Source organism: the organism of the source record quoted next, unplaced genomic scaffold (genome assembly GCF_019419815.1).
Source record: "Pyrus x bretschneideri cultivar Hongxiangsu unplaced genomic scaffold, Pyrus_bretschneideri_v1 Contig55, whole genome shotgun sequence".
NCBI classification, from domain to species: domain Eukaryota; kingdom Viridiplantae; phylum Streptophyta; class Magnoliopsida; order Rosales; family Rosaceae; genus Pyrus; species Pyrus x bretschneideri.
In genome coordinates, this window is record NW_025999793.1 from 412,369 (window position 1) to 438,450 (window position 26,082).

The 26,082-nt window shown below is 34.0% G+C and overlaps 1 protein-coding gene and 1 pseudogene across 1 annotated transcript; one reads left to right on the forward strand and one right to left on the reverse strand.

Moving 5' to 3' along the window:
• Nucleotides 1-1,116: 1,116 nt before the first annotated feature.
• LOC103927781 lies at nt 1,117-12,865 on the forward strand (annotated as a pseudogene).
• Nucleotides 12,866-13,000: 135 nt separating this feature from the next.
• Nucleotides 13,001-15,816, reverse strand: LOC103927780 (D-3-phosphoglycerate dehydrogenase 1, chloroplastic). Its single transcript, XM_048570792.1, has 5 exons — nt 15,224-15,816; nt 14,754-15,130; nt 14,550-14,660; nt 14,369-14,464; nt 13,001-13,969 (listed from the first exon to the last, which is right to left on the reverse strand). Exons 1-5 carry the CDS (start codon nt 15,759-15,761, stop codon nt 13,298-13,300), a joined length of 1,794 nt encoding a protein of 597 aa, XP_048426749.1. The 5' UTR covers nt 15,762-15,816; the 3' UTR covers nt 13,001-13,297.
• Nucleotides 15,817-26,082: the final 10,266 nt, after the last annotated feature.

Genomic DNA, 26,082 nt, shown 5'->3' on the forward strand with positions numbered 1-26,082 from the left:
TAATACTCTGATTCTTGATATGCATGCTATGAAATGCATTAGTTTTTATATTTTATGGAATGCCCTGGTTTTCAGATTTTAGTTTGATTATATTGTCTTAGTGAATGTTAATACTCTGATTCTTGATATGCATGCTATGAAATGCATTAGTTTTTATATTTTATGGAATGCCCCGGTTTTCAGATTTTGGTTTGATTATATTGTCTTAATGAATGCTAATACTCTGATTCTTGATATGCATGCTATGAAATGCATTAGTTTTTATATTTTATGGAATGCCCTGGTTTTCAGATTTTCTTATTAGATTTAGTTTCCTGAATTGAGTATTTACATCATGATGTTGCCTTCTGGAGTGTTATAATTTACTTACTCAGTATAATAATCATCCAGTAAGCTGGATTTACCATCAAATTGTTTCAGTTATGAGTTCCAAAGTTAGTTCATAGTTTTTCTAGGGGAACAAATCATTTGTAATGGGATAGTCGTGTGATGGTGGAGATACAAGTGTCACGGAAGGAAAGCAAACGATTGTAACCTAAATGCATTGTCACAGACCTACATTGCCATCTTTAAAAAGTAAAACCATGTGCATATTTAAACAAGCTGGTAATTTCATGAACATGCCTGGGTGCGCTGGCTCCAAAATATGTCTTCAACATGTTGCTGCCAAACCGTGTCTTCAGTGCACATTGCAGAACGATTTCAATGTGCTGAATCATCATGAATGGCAAGAATGCTTTGATGCTTCATTCCAGGCACATAATGTTGTACTTGATTGCGTGCCCGAGCACATTTATCCGTTGTCTGTTGGTATATTGCTGTTGTTTTCTTGTTAATAGAATAAAATGATCCAAACAATTGTATGACTCAAATCCATCCCTCTTTTTCAGGTAGTTGGCAACAAGTATATTGCTTAGTGAATGTTAATACTCTGATTCTTGATATGCATGGGTTTACGAATGACTTAAAATTTCAATTAATATTTGTTTAATGTTAGGAGCAATGGAAGGATCTGATAGAAAACCAGTATGCAAACAAAAACCAAGGAGAAAGAAAGAGAACCAAGAAATTGAAAATGAAGGAGATGAAAATAATTATTTTAGATGGAATGTAGATATGGAACGTGCTTTGGCTGACATACTTCGTGAAGAACGAAGATTGGGTAACAAAGGAGATGGTGGTTGGAAGACAGCTGCTTATAATTCTGCTGCATCTATATTATCTGCTCAATTTGATATTCATGTAACTGCTGATAACATTCGAAATCGTGTGAAGTCTTGGAAAAAGTTCTATGCAATTGTGAGTGATATACTAAGTCAAAGTGGATTTAGTTGGGATGCAACCAAGAAGATGATAAGTGTAGATGAAGATCATGTCTGGCAAGAGTACGTGAAGGTATGACAAATTCATTATTTTTCTTTTGTGTGTGATATTATTTTAACTCTTCTTATACTTACGGTTTGCTTTTTTGATTTTTATGTTTTGATTGGTAGTCACATAGTGGCGCTAAAAGTTTTCGTTGGAAGGTCATTCCAAATTGGGATGATATAGTGGATTTGTGTGGCAAAGATAGAGCCACGGGTGAGGGTGCTGAAACAGGTGTGGAAGCTGTTGAGATTATGACTCCTCCGCATAATGAAACTAATCATATTGATTTGGATGGTGATACGCAAGGTTTAGAAGATATTGAAATTATTAATGATATATCACCTACTTCAGCCAATGTTCAGAAGACTCAAAGTAAGAGAAAACCAACAAATTTTGTTGATGTGCCTCATACAAAGAAAAAACCAACCACCCCAAAAGATATGATTGCAGATTCACTTGCCAAGATGGCTTCATCCTTTCAAGAATATATTTGTGCAGACACAAAGAAGCTTGATCCAACAGAGGTATATGATGAAGTAAATGCAATACCAGATCTCAGTGAAGAAGAACAAATCAAAGCATGTGCTTGGTTGATCGAAAATGACAAGCAATTTCTCATGTTGAAGACACTCCCAGTCGAGAAGAAAAAGAATATGGTATTATTGTTTACTTCACGAGGCGCATAGGATTATTTTCATTATATTTCCCATTTTAGTTTTCCAGTAAGATTTTAGTTAGAATAAAAGCCTTGATGAGATTACGTTGGTTGGTCTCATTTCGGCTTCTGCACAATTAGGTGCGTCTAAGTATGCTAATTGGGTTCGAGACATTAACCTTGATGATTTTTTCAGGGAGTGAGGGAAAGAAACGTATTTTCTCATAGCTCAATGATTTTTGTTTCATGACATTAACCTTGATGATTTATAACCAGTTTAACATTTTTATTCAAATTTGTATTCCTCTATTTAATACAAATTCTAGAGAATATCCAAACAATGAAATTTGGAATTCCCTTCATTTTGTAATTTCTATGTATCCAACATCCAAACGATGAAATTTCAATTAACGGGAATTTAATTACTGTCAATTGTAATTCCCATCATTTAAAATTCTGTAATAATTTAGAAATTCTTCATCCAAACACAGTGTTAGAGAGACGATCGAGTGAGTGGTTCCATACTTTTCCAGTTTCCGGTAATAATAATATGACAAATCCACCAAGAAACTCTACTTCCACTCCCATTTCCACTCCCTCCACACCTCTGTAAATCCCTTTCAATTTCCATGCAACTGGCCAAATACTCACAAACAAGAACCACTGCAGACTACTACCAGCATCCCCTTCAGCAGCCCTAGCTCGCTGTCCTTTCTCTCTCAGGCCCACAACTTATCTCCTTCTCTGCCTTGCTTTGGCTCGTCTCTGCGGGGGATTCGAGGCTCGAGGTTGCTTGGCAATGGCGTGCTGGCCAGAGCTGAGGACGAAGCACGAGATTCGAAGTCTTCTTCTTCTCCTCCGTCGGTTCAGCAGTAGAAAGTTAAATCCAGCTCCGACAGAGAGTTGCAGGTTCTTCTTTGGCGAAAGTTTCGTATTTTAACTGTACCCAGTTGTTAGTTTTCCTGGTTTTGAAATTTGGTTGGTTAATCTTGAGTCTTGACAAAGTATGTATAAATTTGAATTGGTTAAGTCCTGAAAAGTTTAATATAATCGGATAAATTTGTGAGAATTAGCAACTTTGAAAGCCCGTTGGATTAATTTGTTGATATTAGTATTTGAAATGCATCAGTTGCACCTGCACAGAATTTTAGTAATTAGTTCATGGGAATGGAATTGCCTAATAGGATAAGACATGGGTTTCTCTTGGATTGCCTATTGGTTGCTGTTTGGAAACTAAATTATCGAAACTCGAAAGTTTTGAATCACCTTTTAGCATATTATCAGGAGTTGAACCCAAGTTCTGGATCATGTGATCCTCTATGTTCGGTTGACGAAACAGGCTCGGAAGAATTTAAGGCCAAGTACAGGCCAAAGACTGATTTGCTGAAAGCTATTGCAGTATTTGCAGCAGCTGGAACAGGGGCAGTGGCAATGTACCACTCCTGGGTTGTTGCCAAGCAGAAGTGTTCCAGCAATAATAGGGTTTGCTCATAATGGAACGCGTATTTTGTGAAAGCAAGGACACCCTTTATATAGTGATTAGGGTTCCTCCAATTCCGCCTATTATAGTAATTAGAGGAATACACCAAATCACCATTTATTCTTAATGTTGCCCCACCAAGGCATGTACAATATGTCTTACTTAATTAGGGTTTCAATTAGTCAACTAAATATATCTTGGTTCCATGATTCTCGCTAACCAATATTCAATCACGTTAAAAGCCAAATATTTTGAAGATCAAGTTATTTGTCTTTCAAGTAATTCGATTCATAATAATTGACAACTCAACATGAGTCTTACATTCTCCCACTTTAAGTGTCAATACCAACAGTTTGATTGCAACAAGAATCACAGTGATCACTGAACCAAAGATACAAAAGTTTTCCCTCAAAAGACAACTATTACTCAAACTAAATGTAGAACTATAGAAATCCAAATGCATATCTTTCTGCATTTGTGCTCTATAATCACATGCACATCAATCCAAGCATACAGTTGTAGACTATGCCATGGTGTCTGAAACTAATGAACCAAATATCTATTTCACTAAACAAAATAAACTCTAGCATGAGTTCCTTGCACGAATTTTTGTCAATTTAAACAATCTGATATAATAACAAAATTAGGATTTCTCATTAAAACTTATGACCAAAAGTTTAAACAAGATTACTCTTAAATATCAACCACTCACACTTCATTATTTCAAAACAAAAGGCAAGCTTTTACTCCCACTAACCAAAATAGTCAAATACTTCAATTTTTTCAAAAAATAAAAAGGTAAACTTTTACTCCCACTGATTAAGAGAGTAAAAAACAAAAACTTTGTAAATGTCTACAAAATGAAACAGATACCTTTCAAATACTCCCATTAGCAAAACATTAGTTATGGGATTTAAAACATAAAATTTGTGAGCTCAACATCTTTACTCTAGATATCTGTAGGGAAGTGACTCTTGTGACTGAAAAACTATACAAAATCATTTGTTCAGTTTTGTTCATCTAACATTTGACAGAAATAGAAAACTTTAACTAAATGTTTTCTTACTACATCAAAAGCATATAATTCTAGAATCATCTTTGGACATAAACTAATTATATTAGGTTTGCATAGCTAAAACATAAAATACAAGGGCAAACGTATATAGCTTCAACACTTTTGAGCAGATGAAGTATATACAATCTTGTCAATTCCATGTTTCACTATACATTGATTTATAGTTGTACTGAATAAGAAAACACTTTTGAGCAAATTAATTATCCATCAATAACATATAAATCACAAGTCCAATTTCTTGAACAACAAACAAGAATTAATAAGCAAAACACTTTTGAGCAGAATATGCTCATTAACCCTTCTTAAATTTCTTGCAAGATTAGTTGCATATATAAAATATAAAGTAGTATGATGATGTGCATTTTCTCTACCAAAACTATGGCCATTAAAAGCATGCAAATTTGATGAGTGTGAAGCCCATAATACATTATTTCTCCCACTTGGGCAAACAGTCAAAATTGCAAGATTAAACACTGGAGAAAGTGGTTTTCATATACCAAAATATAGGCTAGTTGAATCAATAAAGATAAAATACATAATTTTTTTTTTTAAAGTAGGTTAGAATTAAAAAGTTCATAAATAAAAACTTATGCAATGACTACAAATTTTATTTTATTTTAGTGTATGAGAGAAGACTCACATATGTGTTAAAGATTAGGTCATAAATTAAAATGAAACCTAATAAGAGAATCCAAACTCAAAATTTATGTTTTAATTCTAAAACAAAGTTGATTAAAATAAACACTTAGATATCTTAATAACATCAATTTTTCAACAATAATTTTAATCCAATTTAGAACTTAGAGAAAATTAAGGCAAAAGATTGGCAAAATTACCTACTCATTCTCGATTATGCAAGATTCATCATGGAAGTAGTCGAGTTGTGGAGGATCGAACCAATTGCAAATTGCATGATTGTTACACCTTTAGGCAGAAACTAATCATGCAAAGAAAATACCTGTATAGCTAGTCAAAACATAAAATACACAAAATACATATAGCTTCAACAGCTTTGGCCAGATGAAAATATGTTAGAAGTACTTTATGATTTTCTATAATACTAATTTATAATTGGTGAGTGATTTCCTGAAATTCCTATTGGGACAAAAGTATTCACCATATAAATTAGAATTCTGATTTTTCAAAATAATCCTTAAGAACATTATTAAATAACCGTTTTGTTGGATATTCAATGATTCTCAAAAGATTCAACCAGATACAAAAGTACGTCGTTGTTGACATTGAACAATAGACTTCTCGAAAGAGGAAACATGGTTATTCAGTTATTTGACAGGGACCAAAATGATCAATTAGTAAACTGATGTCACTTTCCAATTTTCTCTCAAAAAACAATTATCATCATAATCAGAATTGATGACCAAAAAAAAAAACATTGGTTTAAGCAAAACAAACCAATACATCTTTAAATCAAAATTTCATCAGTGTTGTCTATAAAAGTCGTTAGTATTGAGAATTTGCATAAAATGAGGACATATTGGAACCATAAACTTGTATAATAATCGGTGCCAATAGATGTGGACAAATTAGTGAAACAATATCACATAACAAAACTAGTTTTGAAGTACCAAAATTCAGCAGTACTACTTTAGTTTGCAAATTCACTAAAAACTCAATTCTCTTTAGATTGTCATGAAAATTTTTAGGTATGCACTAGACATATATGGCTACTATTTGGAAAAAATTCATGATTTTTTAAAAATTTTAAACGAGCCAAAAAATGAATTCGAAAAGAGAGGTGCTTTAGAAACTGCAGAAAATGTTCAGTACAAACCTGAGATTACAAATTCACCAAATATTCATTGTTCATCCGATATGCATGAAACTTTTCAGACATAAAGTAAACATACAAATCTGTTAATTCCAAAAAGTTCATAATTTTTGAGACTTTACAAGTGTACTAAAAGAAAATTAGAAATGGGATGTGCTGCAGAAACGGCAAAAATTCTGCCATACATACCGGAGACTAAATAATTCACCAAAAATTTAATTTTTCTCCAATATGCATCAAAATTTTCAGAATTTAAGTAGACATATAAATTTACTGTCAGCCAAAGTTCCATAATTTTTACAATCTTTAAAGTGGGCTAAAAATAAAATCGAAATGGAATGTGCTGCAGAAGCTGAGTAAATTCTGCAGTATAGTCCTGAGGTTAAAAATTCACCAATAAGTCATTTTCAAACCAATGTGAGTGAAAATTTCCAGATTTAAAATAAACATATCAATGTGTATCATACTTAAATTTAATAAATTTAGGAGTTGCATAGGTATATCAAAATAATATTTCAAACAGATTATGCTGCAAAATTCCAGCAACATAGTATCACACTTAAAAAATTAACCATAAATCCATTTCTTCTACAAAAAAATGAATTTTTTTTTTTCTGTGTATACAATCCATTATATAATATAACATGGCAAATTTTCACAAAGTTAGGTTAGGAAAATCTATCAAAATCGTAATCAAATAGGACACGTTGCAAGGTATGCAATACTCCATCAATATTTCCCAAGCGCTACCAAAATTTTCAGATTTATTCATAATTTAAATAAAACCAATTTACAATCTTTAATATGCTCAAAACACTAAAATTTCTTAAGTAAATTAAAGGTTCATTTCATTAGATAAATAACCTTTAAAATGCCCAAAACATTAAAAGTTCTCAAACAAATTTGTTGAGTCACAAAATTGTTGGTTTGGGCAAAATAAACCAATCTATATGTATCAAAATTAGGCTTATATAAGGAACAATATCTCAACATTATTAATCGATCTCAACCATCAGTCATAAAATCCAAAAGAATTCACAAGCTTTGTGAGTGCATGCATGATACATATCCAAATTTAAAATATGGAAACATGATATCCAAAATACGTAACTCCTTAATTCTAAAAGATTCTTTATAAGAGACTTTATTAGTAAAAGAAATGAGTTAATTCAAATAATCAAATACAATACAGGTAATTTAATTGTAATTTCAATCTAGCTTAAATTCCCATAATAGTTGTATTGTGATTCACAACCCAAAATTCAAGGAGATTACTAATTTCCCCTTTAAGAAAACGTATTAAAATAATTTCTCTTTATATGGGCAATATCAATAATTATGAAAATACTTTTAATCTCACGATAAAACAATTAGTGGAATATATTTTAAATTTAGAATCTCCTCCAATTTAGATGATAATTATCAATTAATTTTAAAATCAATTCCATAAGGAAATCTACATACAACACCAAAATAAATTAGTCAACATTAAATTAAATTGATTAGGAGATTACTAACATAATTAGAAAATTGCAACATGTCTAATGCAACTCTTCCCTTCAATAGGAGAAAAACTTGTGTGGTGCTTTACTTGCCACTGGATTTTGCTGAGTGGCACTAAAATCCAATCAAAACTTGCCACGTGGCAAGTCTTAAATATTATCTTTTATTTTTTTCTTTAATATTTAAAACTTTCATAATTATATTTCCTATTAATTGATATAAGATTAATTCAAGGTTTCATTTTTCCTCTGATCTCCTCTATCTTCTTTTCTTCTCAAATTTTCTCTCTGTCGGCTTCTTCCCCACTCTGTGCATTTCCTTCCTTCATAAGAATATGGGGCAAAAACAAAGTCATCTTCTCCAACTATCATGAAATGAAAAAAAAAACTAAGAAAAAAAAAAGGAAAATCCAAACCTATACTTCTTTTTTCCTTTATTTTTATTTATTTATTTATTTTTACAAAAGCTGTTTATTAATTTTTTTTTTTTCAATTATAAGCACAATTTCATTGCCCAACAGCTCATCCTGTTTTATATATCTCTGAGTTGTAATTTGCGTGTTTATGTTTCTCCTATAAAGGATTAGAATATTTTGTAGCAAACTCTAAATACAATATTGCAGACTCACTCCATACTATCAAGTTGATTGTTTCACAATTTCGTGGTTATCCTTCACTTTATTTTGGTTGAAGTACAACTATTTTGGTTGATTATCCATCTTTAACATGATGGTGGAAGTGGGAGAGAGAGAAGAAACTGAAGACTTCCACGGCAAAATATAAAAGTACCAAAGGGAAAATTTGGGAAGAAAAAGAGGGAGGGGGAGAAGAAAAATATACATCAAATTAATCTCATGATGTATATTAATTAGTAGGAAAAATAATTATGAGAATTTTAAATATAAAAGAATGATAAAAGATAATATTTAAGACTTGCCATGTGGCAAGTTTTGATTGGATTGTAGTACCACTCAGCAAAATCCAGTGACAAGCAAAGCCCCACACAAGTTTTTCTCCTTCAATAGAATATAATTAGGATTACTGATATTAATTAAGAATAAGAGTACGTAAGCAGAAGCATGAAATCCCAGAAACTAATACCAAAATCCATATTAATTCGTAGGAAAATTTGTATTCGAAAAAAATTATAATTTACGGTTCCTTCTCCCAAACCTAATTTTGATACTTCTGTAGGCTCCTTCAACTGATATAGCTGTTTCGGAGTTACAACATGCATTTGCTGAAGTCAGTGAAATAGTGTTTTTCTTGCTTGGTGCAATGACCATTGTCGAGATAGTTCATTCACATCAAGGATTTAAGCTGGTTACTGACAATATAACCACTCGAAAGCCAAGGACGCTTCTTTGGGTGGTGAGTTCTTTGCTTCTGCTGTCATGCAAATAATCTTTTCTACTGCACATTTGGAATATTCAATCAACTTCTTGGAACATACCATATTTCGCTGTATTTTCTGTGGTATTAGAGATTTTTTTGTCCTCTAAAATTCAAACAGATAAGAGAGTTCAATAGAAACCACAGGGAAATTCCAAATTAAACTTTTTGTGACAAGCTTGTTCTTTTACTGCTTACATTACTTTATGTATCAAGTATCAAGCAATAACAAGTTATTGTTGAATTTTTTCAGGTGGGTTTTTTCACCTTTCTCCTTAGTTCAATTCTTGACAACTTGACGTCTACCATTTTCATGGTTTCTTTGTTGCGAAAATTAGTTCCTCAGTCAGAATTTCGCAAGTATGTTCTAACCATCTACTATATATCTTTTGTATGTAAGAATCTTTTTTAAGATCTCTGAAAGAACAAAGGAAGATTGAAAGAATTTCTTTAGCATTTCCCTCTTAAAGAACTAAAGAAGATTACAACTAAAACTGAAAATCGACTTTTTGTGGTACTCATAATATTGTTTCTTTAAGCACCACTTTAGCATGTTCATAGTTCCTAGCCGATTCGGTCATTTATGAAGTTGTACTATATTTTCTGTACAGTAATGGAGCTCAAATAGATGCGTGATTTTCTGCGTTGTTTTCTGAATTGTATTTTATTGACAGGCTTTTAGGAGCTGTTGTTGTCATAGCAGCAAATGCCGGTGGTGCATGGACTCCTATTGGTGATGTTACCACTACTATGCTCTGGATTCATGGTCAGATATCCACATTGGAGACAATGAAGGTCTTTTTCTTCGTTCCAACTAACTTCTTTTTTTCGCATTGTCTTATTATCTGTTGACTAGGGATTTCTGCTATATGATCTACTGGTTTGGTTTGAGGTGATTTTATAAAAAGTGGATATAAAAAAAAAAATTAAGTTTAAAAAGGTGTTTGATAAACACTTAAAAACAGCTTATTTTCACAATTTTGGGTGAAAAAAATGTGAAAACGTGAAACAGCAAAAATGAGCTTTGAAAGAAAGCTGAAAACGTGAAGCAGCATAAATGTTGGATTATATGTTGAATGTTGGATTATGATTTCTTGTTAAATGTTGGATTATGATTTCTTGTTAAACGTTAGATTATATGTTTAAGATAAAGTTTATAAATATTTTTCTTTTAAAAATAAAGTATATTTAGTAATTCACCTTTATTTGTTAAGAAAATTAAATTAATGGCAAATCTAGAATTATACATTTTTTGGTCATTTCACACAATCATAGCTGTTTTACATAAAAGTTTAGCAAACACTATAATACTGTTTTTTTTCCAAAAGCACTTTTACAAAAAAGTTTACAAAACACTTTGCTGCTTTATTTCACAGCTGCTTATTCTCACAACATAGTAAAAGCATTTTTTTTTTTCAAAGCAGAGCAATACCAAACCAGCTTGATGTATGTTGGTTGAACTGCAAATCTGTTACAATTGGATGATAGGTTTATTGGTTTTTTATCTTCCGCCGATCTTTTGTATGTTTTAAAAGGCTCGCCACCAATCTTCTGTATGTTTTAAAAGGCTCGCCTCAGGGTGCGCCTAGGCATCTTCTAAGGCTGGGCCTGAGGGTTGTCGCCTCTGTTTTGACGGAGTGGGCAGACGGTGTCGCCGGAGTTGCCTAGGCAAGCCTCAGGGATGTGTTTTTTTTTTTTTTTTTTTTTTTTTTTTTTTTTTTTTTTTTTTTTGTTTACTCCCAAACCCAAATTTGGGGTAGGTTTTAACTACCTCATACCTCTTCCTTGCACTATCGTCTCTCTGCCTTTTTCTTCTGATTTTTATTTTTTTATATAATGGATGTGTGTGATGTCTACGTGCATTGTTATGTGTGTACTCATTGTGTTTTTCATCCTCTATTATATATATATATATATATATATAATATGTATATATATGTGTGTATATATATTTATAATATATGTATATATGTGTGCTAAGGGTGATTATTGATTAATAATTTTTTTTAATATAATATATGTGTACGCTCAATGTATATATTAAAAAATTTAGGTCATGTGAGGTTTTGCCTCATACCTAGGCCGGGTTATCCCTCGGACGCCTCGCCCACGCCTCACGCTTTTAATGCATATACAATTGATTTTGTTATTATTTTTGTTGACATGATTGCTTTAGAGGTATGTGAAAAAGTTTTGTAAACACGTGAAATTGATCTTTCCATTTAGAGTTTCTGGTCATATCTGCCAAGTTGGATGTCTAGATATTCGACACTTCGTCTATGTAAAATAATCCTCAAAAGGAATAATTTTTTTCAATATTCTGACATAAAATGAACTTGTTTTTCTTACTTGCAGACCTTGTTTATACCTTCCGCCGTCTCTGTTGCTGTTCCACTGGCGCTTATGTCCCTGACTAGGTACTTGTTTTTCATTTTCAAACCCAAGTCAAGGAATTGAGACGCGAAAGTTAGTATTAAACTTGGAAATCATAGATGAATGATATGATTTGTTCTTCCATTCAGTGGAGTAAGTGGGGAAGGACCAGACACGTCCGATGTTATGGCATCTGAACGGATGGCACCTCGGGGACAGCTTGTTTTCTCTGTAGGCATTGGAGCTTTGGTTTTTGTTCCAGTGTTCAAGGCCCTAACTGGTTCGCCTCCGCACATGGGTATGTTGCTGGGAATCGGAGTACTTTGGATTCTGACTGATGCTATTCATCACGGTGAATCGGAAAGACACAAGTTAAAAGTACCGCAGGCCTTGTCCGGGATTGACACTCAAGGAGCACTCTTCTTCCTTGGCATCCTATTGTCTGTTAGCAGGTGAATCGTAAACTTGTTTTACTTGCAATTGCAAAAATCGATATTAAATAATTAAGCAGTCAATAAGTTTCAAGTCGATCACGGCTTAGCATCCTATATTTTTCTTTCTACGTAGACTATGCAAAAGTTATCCGCTGCTTGTAAAAAGTGGCTTCGAGAGTTATAAGTTTCACTTTCTGCATTTTAACTTTTCTTGTACCCTAGCCTGGAGGCGGCAGGAATTCTTCGAGAATTAGCAAATTACCTGGATGCTCACATTCCCAATGTTGAGCTGATTGCAATCTCAATAGGAGTTGTATCAGCGATTGTAGACAATGTTCCACTGGTTGCCACCACTATGGGGATGTACGATCTCACTACTTTTCCCCAGGATTCTGAGTTTTGGTAGCTGGTCGCATACTGTGCTAGTACTGGTGGATCCATGCTAGTTATTGGTTCTGCAGCTGGAGTCGCTTTTATGGGGATGGAAAAGGTGGACTTCTTCTGGTACTTGCGGAAGGTATCAACTGTTTTCGTAAACTGTTTACGGTATCATCTTTGAAGTTTAGTCTTCCTTTGGGTGTTGATGAAAAAATTCACTGTCCCTTGTGCATTGTGCAGGTGAGTGGTTTTGCTCTTGCTGGTTATGCTGCTGGTTTCGCTGCCTATTTAGCAGTTCAAAACCTCCACTTCTCCCTACCGACGACAGTAGCTCAGGTTCCTTTCATTTATGGTTCATGAATTAAAGAGCCTCAAGCTTTGGAATCTCTGGCATCGAATGAATGTCGGAAAAATGATTCTCGCGCATATAATATATAGAAAGTTTCAGAAGTTATGGAAATAAGATCCGTTCAACGACAAATGTAAGTGCTTTTAAGAAATGCAGAAGTGCTTTTAGTTCCTGCAGGGTAAAGGACACATTCTCTTATTGCGACGAAAGCAATTCATATAGTAAATTATATTTCACTTTTGAAACTGCAGAACAATTTATAGCATTCCAAAGAAAACAGAGCACACAGCATGGTGATTTCATCTCAATAGGGCAAAACTAAAATGGAACTAGAAATTTGGGGACAATAAAAGCTAAAATAAAGTACATCCTCGTTGTCGCAAACCGAATTATTCATCCTTCTCACCTAAATCTACCACAAAATCATACGGATTTCCAAAATCGGGCAGGTAACATGTAGCAATGCCACCAAAAGTGAAGCAAACCATAAGGCAGGCAGAGTCTACAACTTGAGGAAAACAAACTCTTCAATGGCTGGAACATCCCCAATCCTTTTCAAAGACTGCTTGCTGGGTTGGTCATCCACTCCAATTGCCATCACAGCCTGCTTTCGCGGGGCAATCCTTCCAACGCTCATGAAACTGACATTCACATTCTCCTCTCCTAAAATGCTTCCGACCAGTCCTATCATACCCGGCTGATCAACCTGTCTGCAGAGGATTATGCTACCTTCCAAACTCACATCAACTTCGAATGATCCAACCTTTGTCAAGTGAGGAACCCCATCCTTAACCCGACCCTCCACCGTGATCTCTCCGCTCTCTGATATCGCACTGGCAAATTTGGATTCCACGTTGGCAATCTGCACTTGGATGGAATCAAGTGGACTTTCAGGCGAACCATCGAGCATTGTTCGCTCTTCTGTTATCCTGAGTCCTCTCTGTTTAGCAGTGAAATCTGCATTAACCAGATTCACGAAAACGCTGGATATGGGCTCAATGAGACCCTTGGTAATCATGGCTCGGAGCAACCTAGTGTCAAGGTCATCAGGAGCCCTAGCTGACGCATATGAGACCTTGACATTTTTCACACCGCTTCCTCCTGCCACTAACTGGACAGCCAGTCTTCCAAGCTTCTCAGCAAGCACAACATACGGCTTCAGTTCCGTCAAAACCTACAATCAAGAATGGCAAGAGAAATTGTAAATTGTAAATTGTAAATTGTCGCAAGAGCCTGAAGCATTTAATCTAAATATTACATCGGTAAGAATAACAATTGAAGTTTTAAGTAGCGGGTATCAAAAGCGCATCCCCACATCCCATTTTTTGCCATACACTAACGCAATACAAACATTTTAGATTTCGGATGTGAATCTTGAAAAATTCATACTCAGAAACATAACAAGTAGCTCTGCAGATCAAGAACCACATTTCCATTAATCAATTCAATTGTAACATTTCGAGAGCAGACAGTAAATAAACTACCCAGGTACTTCTTAGAACCCTGCAGGGAAACGCACAAGACAAACCACTCGAAATGCAAGAGAAACAATATTGGGCAATTGAGATGATACCTCAGCGGGAACCATTGGTGCATTGACTGCAGTGGCGGCAAGCTCCCCTTTCAAGGCTCCAACGACAGCTTCAGCAATTTCAACGGCCACACCTTCCTGCACATCAAATTCAAAAATCATAAGATACCAGGTGAAACAAAAACTAGGCATTAAGATATAGATGCAAACCAGCAAAGGCTACCTGTGCTTCCATGGTACTGGCACCAAGGTGAGGAGTAGCGGTAACTCTCTCATGCAACACCAACTTGTTGCCCTGCGGCGGTGGCTCCACCGTGAACACATCAAGAGCAGCCTACAAACGAAAAAAATAAATGACCTTTTTAGCTTTCCTGCACAATATTGAAATGCATATGGCATTTGAATATGTAAAGGGTAAGAACCAAACCTGAGCAACAATTCCGGCATCGAGTGCCCTGAGGAGTGCATCCTCATCAATGACGCCACCACGAGCGACGTTCACGATTCGAACTCCCTTCTTCATCTTAGCAAAAGTGTCATCATTGAGAACCTTCTTGGTCGCTGGAGTGAGAGGCATGTGCAAAGATATGAAATCGGCGGTGGCCAAAGCCTCATCGAAGCTCACAAGCTCCACACCAATGGCACGAGCACGATCTGCAGGGGCGTACGGGTCGTGGGAAATCACGTGCATACCGAGCCCCTTGGCACGCCGAGCCACTTCAGATCCAACTTTCCCGAACCCCATCACGGCTAAGGTCTTCCCAACAAGGGAAACACCTACATACTTGTTCCTCTCCCATTTCCCTGCAACACAACGAAATTGAATCACAACTGTTCGACGAAATACCTCAACGACCTTTCATTTCCCAAAACAGAGGAATGATTGCAATTACTCACCGGCTTTCACAGACGCGTCGGCCTGAGCGACGTTGCGAGCCATGGCTGTCAAGAGAGCAATCCCGTGCTCGGCGGCCGCAACGGTGTTGGCCGTGGGGGCGTTCACCACCAAGCACCCGAACTCAGTCGCCGCAGCCAGATCCACGTTGTCGATACCGACGCCAGCTCTTCCCACAACCTTCAACCTCCCGCCGGAGGATTCGAACACCTCGCGGGTGACCTTGGTCCCGCTACGCACGATCAACGCGTCGCAGAGCGAGATCTTGGTGCAGAGCTCCTCGGGGCTGAGATTGTAGGAGCAGTCGACATTAGCGAACTGCTTGAGGAGGTTGATTCCGGGTTCTCCGAGCTTCTCTGAGACGAGGACGGTGGGCTTGGCGTCGAGGTTCGCAGCAGACAGCACCACGACCAGCCGCGGAAGAGCCCGGCGGCGCGAGGCGGGAGTTACTGAGAAAGCGGAGAGGGAGGGCTTGGAGGAGAGAGAGAGGGCGGGGTTTCGGGAAAATGGGGAGCGGATTTGGAACGCTGATGCGGCCATAGTCGGGTCGGGCCGGCGGTGATGCTAGAGGTGGCGGCGACGGCGGTATTATTGTATGTATAGGTGTGTGTCAAGTGTATACATTGCTAGGTGTAATTTATATATAGCTGGGTGTGGGGGTTGGTGGGTTTGGTGGGTGGGAGGAGAGAGAGCGAGATTGAGATCCGAGAGAGAGAGAGAGAGAGCGAGGTCAGCCCACGGAATCAGGGACTCGGAGCGTTGTCGTTTGAGACAGGCGGGTACTTTCACGCGCTGGTTTATCGAGCGGGGAAAGTGGTAGGGAGCGAGAGTGGGGAGGGTGTTTCGGGATTGGACTTTTCCCCAATAAGTTTTCTTTTTTTGGTCAATTGTCTCCAATAAATTTGGTTTTTGGTAAAAACACCAACCCCCGGCCACGTCATGTTTGGAGGCTGTTTGTGCCTTTTATTTCTTTTGCTTACTAGATTTCTTTCTCATTCAGCTTTAATAAATTTCTTTTTTTGATAAAAAAATTAATTTCACATGAACTTGATTTCATTTCCATAAATATTTTTAAAAATTAATTTACACTACAATAGTTAAGTGTGTCATCTGGGGTTTAAACAAATCAAATGAGGTGAATCTTACTGTTAAGTGGCATTTGATTTGAACAATAATGTATTGTCATATTATAAGATTTAAGATATTGGCTTAAATAAAGGACTTTAAATCAATATGCACGACTAGTGATACAAGAGTAGATATGAGCACTGTTTTAAAAATCTTCACCTAGAACTGTATAGGCCTTTTTAGGCGCTAAGCGGTTAACCATTACTTCGATTAATGTTTAAATGTTTGAAAATTAATAAAGAGCACCTAGACTTGATGAGGCGCCTGCCTAGACCGCTTAGACCCGCCTAGGCACCCACCTAGGTTGCAACTCATTTAGACAGAAAATAGATAACGTTTCATTTTGCATTTTTTTTTTCAACAAATTGTAAGACTTAATGCATACTTAAATGAACACACTTATATCATTGTTTCCCATGTTTTCATTATGTTCCAATACTTCATAATATGCATATCATTCTATTTTATAGTTTATCATGAAATTATATATATATATATATATATATATATATATATTAAGTATAAGCAGATACTTATTTAAATGAAATATAATAGATTTCCTTAAATCTGACTACGCGCCCACCTAAGCCCCGCCTAGGCGCCTAGGCGCTAAACCCCAGCCCGTCGCTCAACTAACGTCTAGCGTCTTTTAAAACCTTCGGTATGAGACGTTTTGTTATGTGTGTGTGTGTGTGTGTGTGTGTTTTTTTTTTTTTTTTTTCCTTACACTTTTGTTCAAGGGTGATGCATGAATGACTAAAACTCTCACAAGTACCAAAATTTTGAATTGATTACCGGAGATGTGTATTTTTATGTGATTATTAGCCTATTCAACATTGTAAAATACAAAATATCATATTTCACAACCTTCCAGCTAAAGTTAGTAAAATTGAACCAAACCAATTTAATCAAATATTCTAGGGTTTTTATCACAAATGATCTTTAGAATTGGCCCATCCCATCAATATGGTCCCTAAAATTGAAAATCAATCAATGTCGTGTCTAAATATTGGTGTTGCAAATCAATGTAGTACTTCAACTAGTATTCTGTCAAATAATATGTTAGTGTGTTGATGTGGCACATTTATAAACCCATGTACCCTATTAAATAGCAACACATGGATTATATCAAGTTATTATTTTTAAGAATGATCAAAATTCTGAAAACAATAAACCTGAGTAAATGGAAAGAAATAAACAAAAGTTTCGTCGTTCTGGCTTTTAGGATCTCTCAACTCTCTGGTTCCTTCCACTGCTTTTGATCTTTTAGATCGTAATCGATTCGCCCTCAGACTTAGTCTCATCTTCTCTCGGTTTTGAGAATTCTAACGGAATGACTACATTGATTTGCGGCACCCATATTCAGGGATGACTTCAATTTCATGGACCATGTTTGTCACGCCCCGAACCCAGGTTGGTAATAAAAACTCAAATCCGAATCCGAAACATGAGTTTAAAGCTAAATAAATAAGAGGGAAATTGACACAGGTTGGAAAATGAACTCCTCTTATAACAATAACTCCAAAATCCTTCCAAGGTGTACAATAACTCGAACTTCATTTGCTTGAATCAGTACGACTTTGATGCCCGTTTAGATGTTCGGAAATTTGAGATTGAAACAGAGTTGAATTTCTAGGAGATTTGAAGAGAGATGGATCCATTTCTTAGGAATTCTAGAGATTCCGTGATCGTGATTGCTCATCGTATATCGTGCAATCAGTTTTCGTTACGTACTATTTATATTTAATTTTAAACTTTAAATTTTAAAATAATTTATGATCGTAAAATATACGATAAACGGTCATGATTACGAAATTCCTATGATCCCTAGAAAAAAAATTATCGCCGAATTCTTCTCCCAAATCAGGGGTCTTGAGCTCAAATCAGGGACAGGGTTGGTGTATTAATGAAAACGAAATAAATATAAACATATCAGGATATGCTCTCTCAGATCCGGAATGAGAATCATAGGTGGGGACCACATATGTTACATTATTTCTGAGTTGGTTGCTGTGTTGGTGAGTGAGTGTTTGAATAAAAATTCGTTTTCGCTTCGATTAAAAGAAATCAATGTACTTTTATATGAAACTTTGAAGATGCAGGAACCAAGTTGAAGGTGTGCCCTCCACTTTTATTATTATTATTATAAATGAAGTGTCGATTTAGTACCTTGATTATCATTTCAATGAAAATTAAGTTTTTAAATTACTTTTTTGGTAAAACAAAATTTTAAATTTATTAAAGATTGCTAATTTCATTCATACTATTATATTCAAAACTATTTTATCAAATTTTTCATCATCTTAAGTTACTTGACACACTTTAAAGTGTAATACCCTTTTTTTCTCGCCTATAAGCTCATAACATTTTATATAAGTTATGAAACTAACATTTTATTTACCCTCCAAAGTTAACTTTATACACTATTTCTTTATAAAATTACCAATTTACCCTTCAATATGTATCTAATGCAAATAAATTGACTTAAATTAACAGAAAATTGAATATAATAGCTTCGAATCTAATATTAGAGATGTAATTGATAAATTTTTATAATTCAATGACTGATTTTCTAAAAAATAATTTTAAAACCTAATTTTTACTCAAATAATAATTCAAGAATTAAATTGACAATTCATCCCATTTTTCTTATTATTCTCTGTCAAAACTTTACATTGTAATTTAATCGCAAAGCAGCATGGATTTAGCGAAAGCAAAAAAGGGTTACAAACTTTTAAGTGGATGTGAGCTCATGAGCTCTCAACGAGACACTTTTCTATCACCCATTCCCCAGGTGGACAAAGTGCTCATTAGATAAGTGGCTTACATGAACATTTACTAAAATTTCATTCGAAAAAGATCAATGTGTTATTTTAGGAGTGACTTTTGCAATAACTTAACACTACAGTTTAACGATATTCTTTTTTATTTGTAAGTGAAAATCTAAATTTAATTATCGCCAAAACTGAATTTGAGCCACATTATTACTAGTCTATTTTAAAACTAAGTCCATCCTTAATATATATATATATATATATATATATATATATATATATAGATAGATAGATAGATAATATCATTTGTTAAAAAATTAAAAAAAAAGATAGATGTACATTACTGCTTGTAGTAAGTTAAACGACCCATGGGACAGGTGAAGGTAACAGCTCAACATCTGTTGCACGAATAGCGTCACTAAAGCTATATCTTAGTACCTTTTGTTCATATTCCATTCGTTATTTCTTTTCTTGCAAATTATATGTAAATAGCCTTTATTACATTACATGAAAATCAGAAATAAGATGGCAACACACGAAAATCTGTTGTAGTATGGTGTAACCTAAGTTATCTAACCCTATGTTGTCTAATTATAAATTAAGAGGTAAATCATATACGATTCTGTGATCTTGATTAGCAACTTAACATAAATAATATACTATAATACTCTATCGCAAGTGACCATTTACTACAGTGGTGAAAAAGTGTTGAGTCATTATATGACAGCATGAGATCGAACCCCATCAATGGCTAGGGGTGGGCAGGATTTGGTTTTGTGTGGTTTTGAGTGGAACCGGAACCGAAACCGAAATCGAAATTTTTTGCAGTTTGGTTTGGTGTGGTTTTGAAGCCAAAACCGAAATGAAACCAAACCGTTTGGTTCGGTTCAGTGCGGTTTCAAACGGTTTCAGTTTGGTTTTTAAGAAAAAATGTACAATTTGCGATTTAACATATCAATAAGCATTTCCCAATAGCAATAGGAAAAAGACATTTGTTATGTAAACAATTAGCATGTTGCATGCAGTTGTGATGTTAAAACATGTTTGTGCAACAAAAGGGTGTCCCTAACAATGTTTATCATAAAACAAGTTGAATAAATTTGAATTCATTAAACATGAGCGAAACTTTCATACTAGAATATGTGATATCATACTTCAAATGAGTGGACTTCATTAGATCATTGTTCGACTCTTGATAATAAGATTAGTCCACGCTTGTACATATATGTGTGTGTGATGGTATAAAATAACAAAGGTCTTTCAAGTTAATGAACGAAAGAAAGTGATGAATGATGATATTCTAGTGTGGTTGAGTCTATACTAAGTATATAGATTCTAGCAAACAACCAATTAAAACATGAAATCTAATATGGACATTTAATTAAATATTTATTAATATTTGCGGTGCGGTTTTCAGAATCCAAAACCTAGACCAAACCATTTTCTATGTTGCGGTTCGGTTTCAAAACCGCAAAACCAAACCGTTTGGTGCTGTTCGATTTCGTTCGTATTTCAGTTTCGGTTTTCTGTTCTAAGTGCCCACCCCTATCAATGGCTAATCTAATATCTAATTTAACAAAATCTATCGTTTGACCCAAAGAAAAAAAATTAATTTTCTATGTAGACTTCATGAGAGGAATCAAAACTTCAAAGTTAGACAATAAAATTACTTAGAATTGACTACTCCATAATTTTCAAATTAACTTAATGAACAGTACTATATTATTTATGAAATGAACGATACTATACTATTTATGAAACTGAACGGTACTATATATTTATGAAATTGAATGGTATTACACTATTTATTCGTCCAGATTCATAAGTAATGTCTAGTTCTTGATTCACTTTCCAAGTTATTGGAATGGTACTACATTATTTATTGGTCCAGATTTATAAGTAATGTCTAGTTCTTGATTCATTTTCATAAATAGTGCTTAGTTATTGGGTCCTATTTCATAAATAGTGTAGAGTAATTGGTACAGTTTTATAAATAGTGTGTTTCATAAATAACGTCTAGTTCTTAGTCTATTTTCATTTATAGTGCCTAGTTCTTAGTCATGTTTCATAAATAGTATCTAGGCCTTGGTCTAGTTTCATAAATAGTGTATAGTAGTTGGTACAGTTTCATAAATAGTGCATATTTCTTAGTCCAGTTTCACAAATAGTATATCTTTCTTGGTCTAGTTTCATAAATAATGCATCTTTCTTAGTCCAGTTTCACAAATAGTATATATTTCTTGGTCCAGTTTTTTACATTGAACTCTTTCAATTTTTTTTTTTTTTACATTTTCTAATCAAATAAAGAACCAATTAGAACTGGAGGGGATTGAAAATTCATATGGTTCACAGCTCAAAGTGTATTTTTCTTAGCATATTCCCATACAAATCAAACAAAAGATACTAGGAATTATACATCAAACCTGGAATTCATAAGAAAAAATAAAAATCAAGCTCATAGTTTACTCAAATAATTGAGAATCCTAGATGATAAGAAGGTTTAGATTCAAAACTCAATTTTCCCAAAAATTTTCCTACATTTTCGTGAGCCAAACAGAACTCTTGTGTATGAAAGCATGTAGAGCTGAGATCGAACCTAGAGAATATGTCATCCAAATATAAGAAGTAGGCAAAAAATGGAATCTAACAAGCTCAATTAAGAGGAAACTTTATTAAACAGTGAAAATTAATGATGCAAAACTTGGACATTTCTGCAAATCATTTTCATGCATTTTCTCAAGAACCAAACAACACTTTGCGATTGAAAGTCCAAAGAATTAATAGCCGATGCTTGAGTGAGGAGGAAGGACCGGGATGGAGCTGAAATCACACACCTTGTTAATCTCCAACTTCATTTGCTTGAATCAGTATGACTTTGAGGCCCGTTTGGATGTTTGGAAATTCGAGAATGAAACATAGTTGAATTTCTAGGAGATTTGAAGAGAGACGAATCCTTTTCCTGGGGATTGTAGAGATCTCGTGATGATGACCTTTCATCGTACATAATGCGATCAGTTTTCGTCAAGTACTATTTATATTTAATTTTAAATTTTAAATTTTAAAATGATTTCTAACTGTATAATATACGATTAACGGTCACTATCACAAAATTTTTAAGATCCGTAGAAAAATGATCCGTCGATGATTCTTTTCCCAAATCAGGGGTCTTGAGCTCAAATCAGGGATAGGGTTGGTGTATTAATGAAAACGAAATAAATATAAACATATCAGGATAGATCCGGAATGAGAATCATAGGTGGGGACCACATATGTTACATGATTTCTGAGTTGGTTGCTGTGTTGGTGAAGTGAGTGTTTGAATAAAAATTCGTTTTCGCTTCGATTAAAAGAAATCAATGTACTTTGATATGAAACTTTGAAGATGCAGGAACCAAGTTGAAGGTGTGCCCTCCACTTTTTTTATTATTATTATTATTATAAATGAAGTGTCTATTTAGTACCTTGATTATCATTTCAATGAAAATTAAGTTTTTCAATTACTTTTTTGGTAAATCAAAATTTTAAATTCATTAAAAATTTTTAATTTCATTCATACTATTATATTCAAAACTATTTTGTCAAATTTTTCATCATCTTAAGTCACTTGACACACTTTAAAGTGTAATACCTTTTTTTTCTCGCCTATAAGCCCATAACATTTTATATAAGTTATGAATCTAACATTTTATTTACCCTCCAAAGTTAACTTTATACACTATTTCTTTATAAAATTACCAATTTACCCTTCAATATGTATCTAATGCAAATAAATTGACTTAAATTAACAGAAAATTGAATATAATAGCTTCGAATCTAATATTAGAGATGTAATTGATAAATTTTTATAATTTAATAATTAATTTTCTAAAAAATAATTTAAAAACCTAATTTTTACTCAAGTAATAATTCAAAAATTAAATTGACAATTCACCCAATTTTTCTTATTATTCTCTGTCAAAACTTTACATTGTAATTTAATCGCAAAGCAGCATGGATTCAGCGAAAGGAAAAAAGGGTTACAAACTTTTAAGTGGATGTGAGCTCATGAGCTCTCAACGAGACACTTTTCTATCACCCATTCCCCAAGTGGACAAAGTGCTCATTAGATAAGTGGTTTACATGAACATTTACTAAAATTTCTTTCGAAAAAGATCAACGTGTTATTTTAGGAGTGACTTTTTAATACTACAATTTAGGGATATTTCTTTTAATTTATAAGTGAAATATCTAAATTTGATTCTCTAAAATGACGAATTTGAGCCACATTATTATTAGTTTATTTTGAAACTAAGTCCACCCTTAATATATGTAGATAATATCATTTGTTAAAAAAATAAAAAAAGACTTTTGCAAGATAGATGTACATTACTGATTGTAGTAAGTTAAACGACCCATGGGACAGGTAAAGGTAATAGCTCAACATTTGTTGCACGAATAACGTCACTAAAGCTATATCTTAGTACCTTGTGTTCATATTCCATTCGTTATTTCTTTTCTTGCAAATTATATGTAAATAGCCTTTATTACATTACATGAAAATCAGAAATAAGATGGCAACACACGAAAATCTGTTGTAGTATGGTGTAACCTAAGTTATCTAACCCTATGTTGTCTAATTATAAATTAAGAGGTAAATCATATACGATTATGTGATCTTGATTAGCAACTTAACATAAATAATATACTGTAATACTCTATCGCAAGTGGTCCTTTACTACAGTGGTGAAAAAGTGTTGAGTCATTGCATGACAACATGAGATCGAACCCCATCAATGGCTAGGGGTGGGCAGGATTTGATTTGGTGCGGTTTTGAGTGAAACCGAAACCTAAACCAAAATTTTTTGCAGTTTGGTTCAGTGTGGTTTTGAAACCATAACCGAAATGAAACCAAACTGTTTGGTTCGGTTCGGTGCGGTTTCAAACGGTTTCGGTTTGGTTTTTAAGAAATATTGTACAATTTGCAATTTAACATATCAATAAGCATTTCCCAATAGCAATAGGAAAAAGACATTTGTTATGTAAACAATTAGCATGTTGCATGTAGTTGTGACGTTAAAACATGTTTGTGCAAAAAAGAGTGTCCCTAACAATGTTTATCATAAAACAAGTTGAATAAATTTGAATTCATTAAACGTGAGTGAAACTTTCATACTATAATATGTGATATCATGCTTCAAATGAGTGGACTTCATTAGATCATTGTTTGACTCTTGATAATAAGATTAGTCCACGCTTGTACATATATGTGTGTGTGATGGTATAAAATAACAAAGGTCTTTCAAGTTAATGAACGAAAGAAAGTGATGAATGATGATATTCTAGTGTGGTTGAGTCTATACTAAGTGTATAGATTCTAGCAAACAACCAATTAAAACATGAAATCTAATATGGACATTTAATTAAATATTTATTAATATTTGTGGTGCGGTTTTCAAAATCCAAAACCGAAACCAAACCATTTTCTATGTTGCGGTTTGGTTTCAAAACCGCAAAACCAAACCGTTTGGTGCTATTCGATTTGGTTCATATTTCGGTTTCGATTTTCGGTTCTAAGTGCCCACCCTTATCAATGGCTAATCTAATATCTAATTTAACAAAATCTATCGTTTGACCCAAAGAAAAAAAATTAATTTTCTATGTAGACTTCATGAGAGGAATCAAAACTTCAAAGTTAGACAATAAAATTACTTAGAATTGACTAATCCATAATTTTCAAATTAACTTAATGAACAGTACTATACTATTTATGAAATGAACGATACTATATTATTTATGAAATTGAACGGTACTATATATTTATGAAGTTGAATGGTACTACACTATTTCTTCGTCTAGATTCATAAATAATGTCTAGTTCTTGATTCATTTTTATAAATAGTGCTTAGTTATTGGAATGGTACTACACTATTTATTGGTCCAGATTCATAAGTAATGTCTAGTTCTTGATTCATTTTCATAAATAGTGCATAGTTATTGGATCTTGTTTCATAAATAGTGTATAGTAATTAGTACAGTTTCATAAATAGTGTGTTTCATAAATAGCGTCTAGTTCTTAGTCTATTTTCATTTATAGTGCCTAGTTCTTAGTCATGTTTCATAAATAGTGTGTAGGTCTTGGTTTAGTTGCATAAATAGTGTATAGTAGTTGGTACATTTTCATAAATAATGCATCTTTCTTAGTCCAGTTTCACAAATAGTATATCTTTCTTGGTCCAGTTTCATAAATAGTGCATCTTTCTTAGTCCAGTTTCACAAATAGTATATCTTTTTTGGTCCAGTTTTTTACATTGAACTCTTTTAACTTTTTTTTTTTTTCTTTTTTACATTTTCTAATCAAACAAAGAACCAATTAGAACTGGAGGTGATTGAAAATTCATATGGTTCACATCTCAAAGTGTATTTTTCTTAGCATATTCCCATACAAATCAAACAAAAGATACTGGGAATTATAAATCAAACTTGGAATTCATAAGAAAAAAATAAAAATCAAGCTCATAGTTTACTCAAATAATTGAGAATCCTAGATGATAAGAAGGTTTAGATTCAAAACTCAATTTTCCCAACAATTTTCCTACTGTTTCGTGAGCCAAACAGAACTCTTGTACATGAAAGCATGTAGAGCTGAGATCGAACCTAAGAGAATATGTCATCCAAATATAAGTAGGCAAAAAATCGAATCTAACGAGCTCAATTAAGTGGAAACTTTATTAAACAGTGAAAATTAAAGATGAAAAACTTGGACATTTCCGCAAATCATTTTCATGCATTTTCTCGAGAACCAATCAACACTTTGCGATTGAAATTCCAAAGAATTAACAGCCGATCCTTGAGTGTGGAGGAAGGACCGGGATGGAGCTGAAATCACATACCTTGTTAATCTCCAACTTCATTTGCTTGAATCAATATGACTTTGAGGCCCGTTTGGATGTTTGGAAATTCGAGAATGAAACATAGTTGAA

Excerpts from the sequence above, each read along its gene's own strand:
- LOC103927780 (XM_048570792.1), bottom strand. The coding sequence starts at position 15,761 with ATGGCCGCATCAGCGTTCCAAATCCGCTCCCCATTTTCCCGAAACCCC. Across the intron at positions 15,131-15,223 it reads CGACGCGTCTGTGAAAGCCG|GGAAATGGGAGAGGAACAAG; the intron begins GTGAGTAATTGC and ends GTTGTGTTGCAG. Across the intron at positions 14,661-14,753 it reads ATGCCGGAATTGTTGCTCAG|GCTGCTCTTGATGTGTTCAC; the intron begins GTTTGGTTCTTA and ends TTTCGTTTGTAG.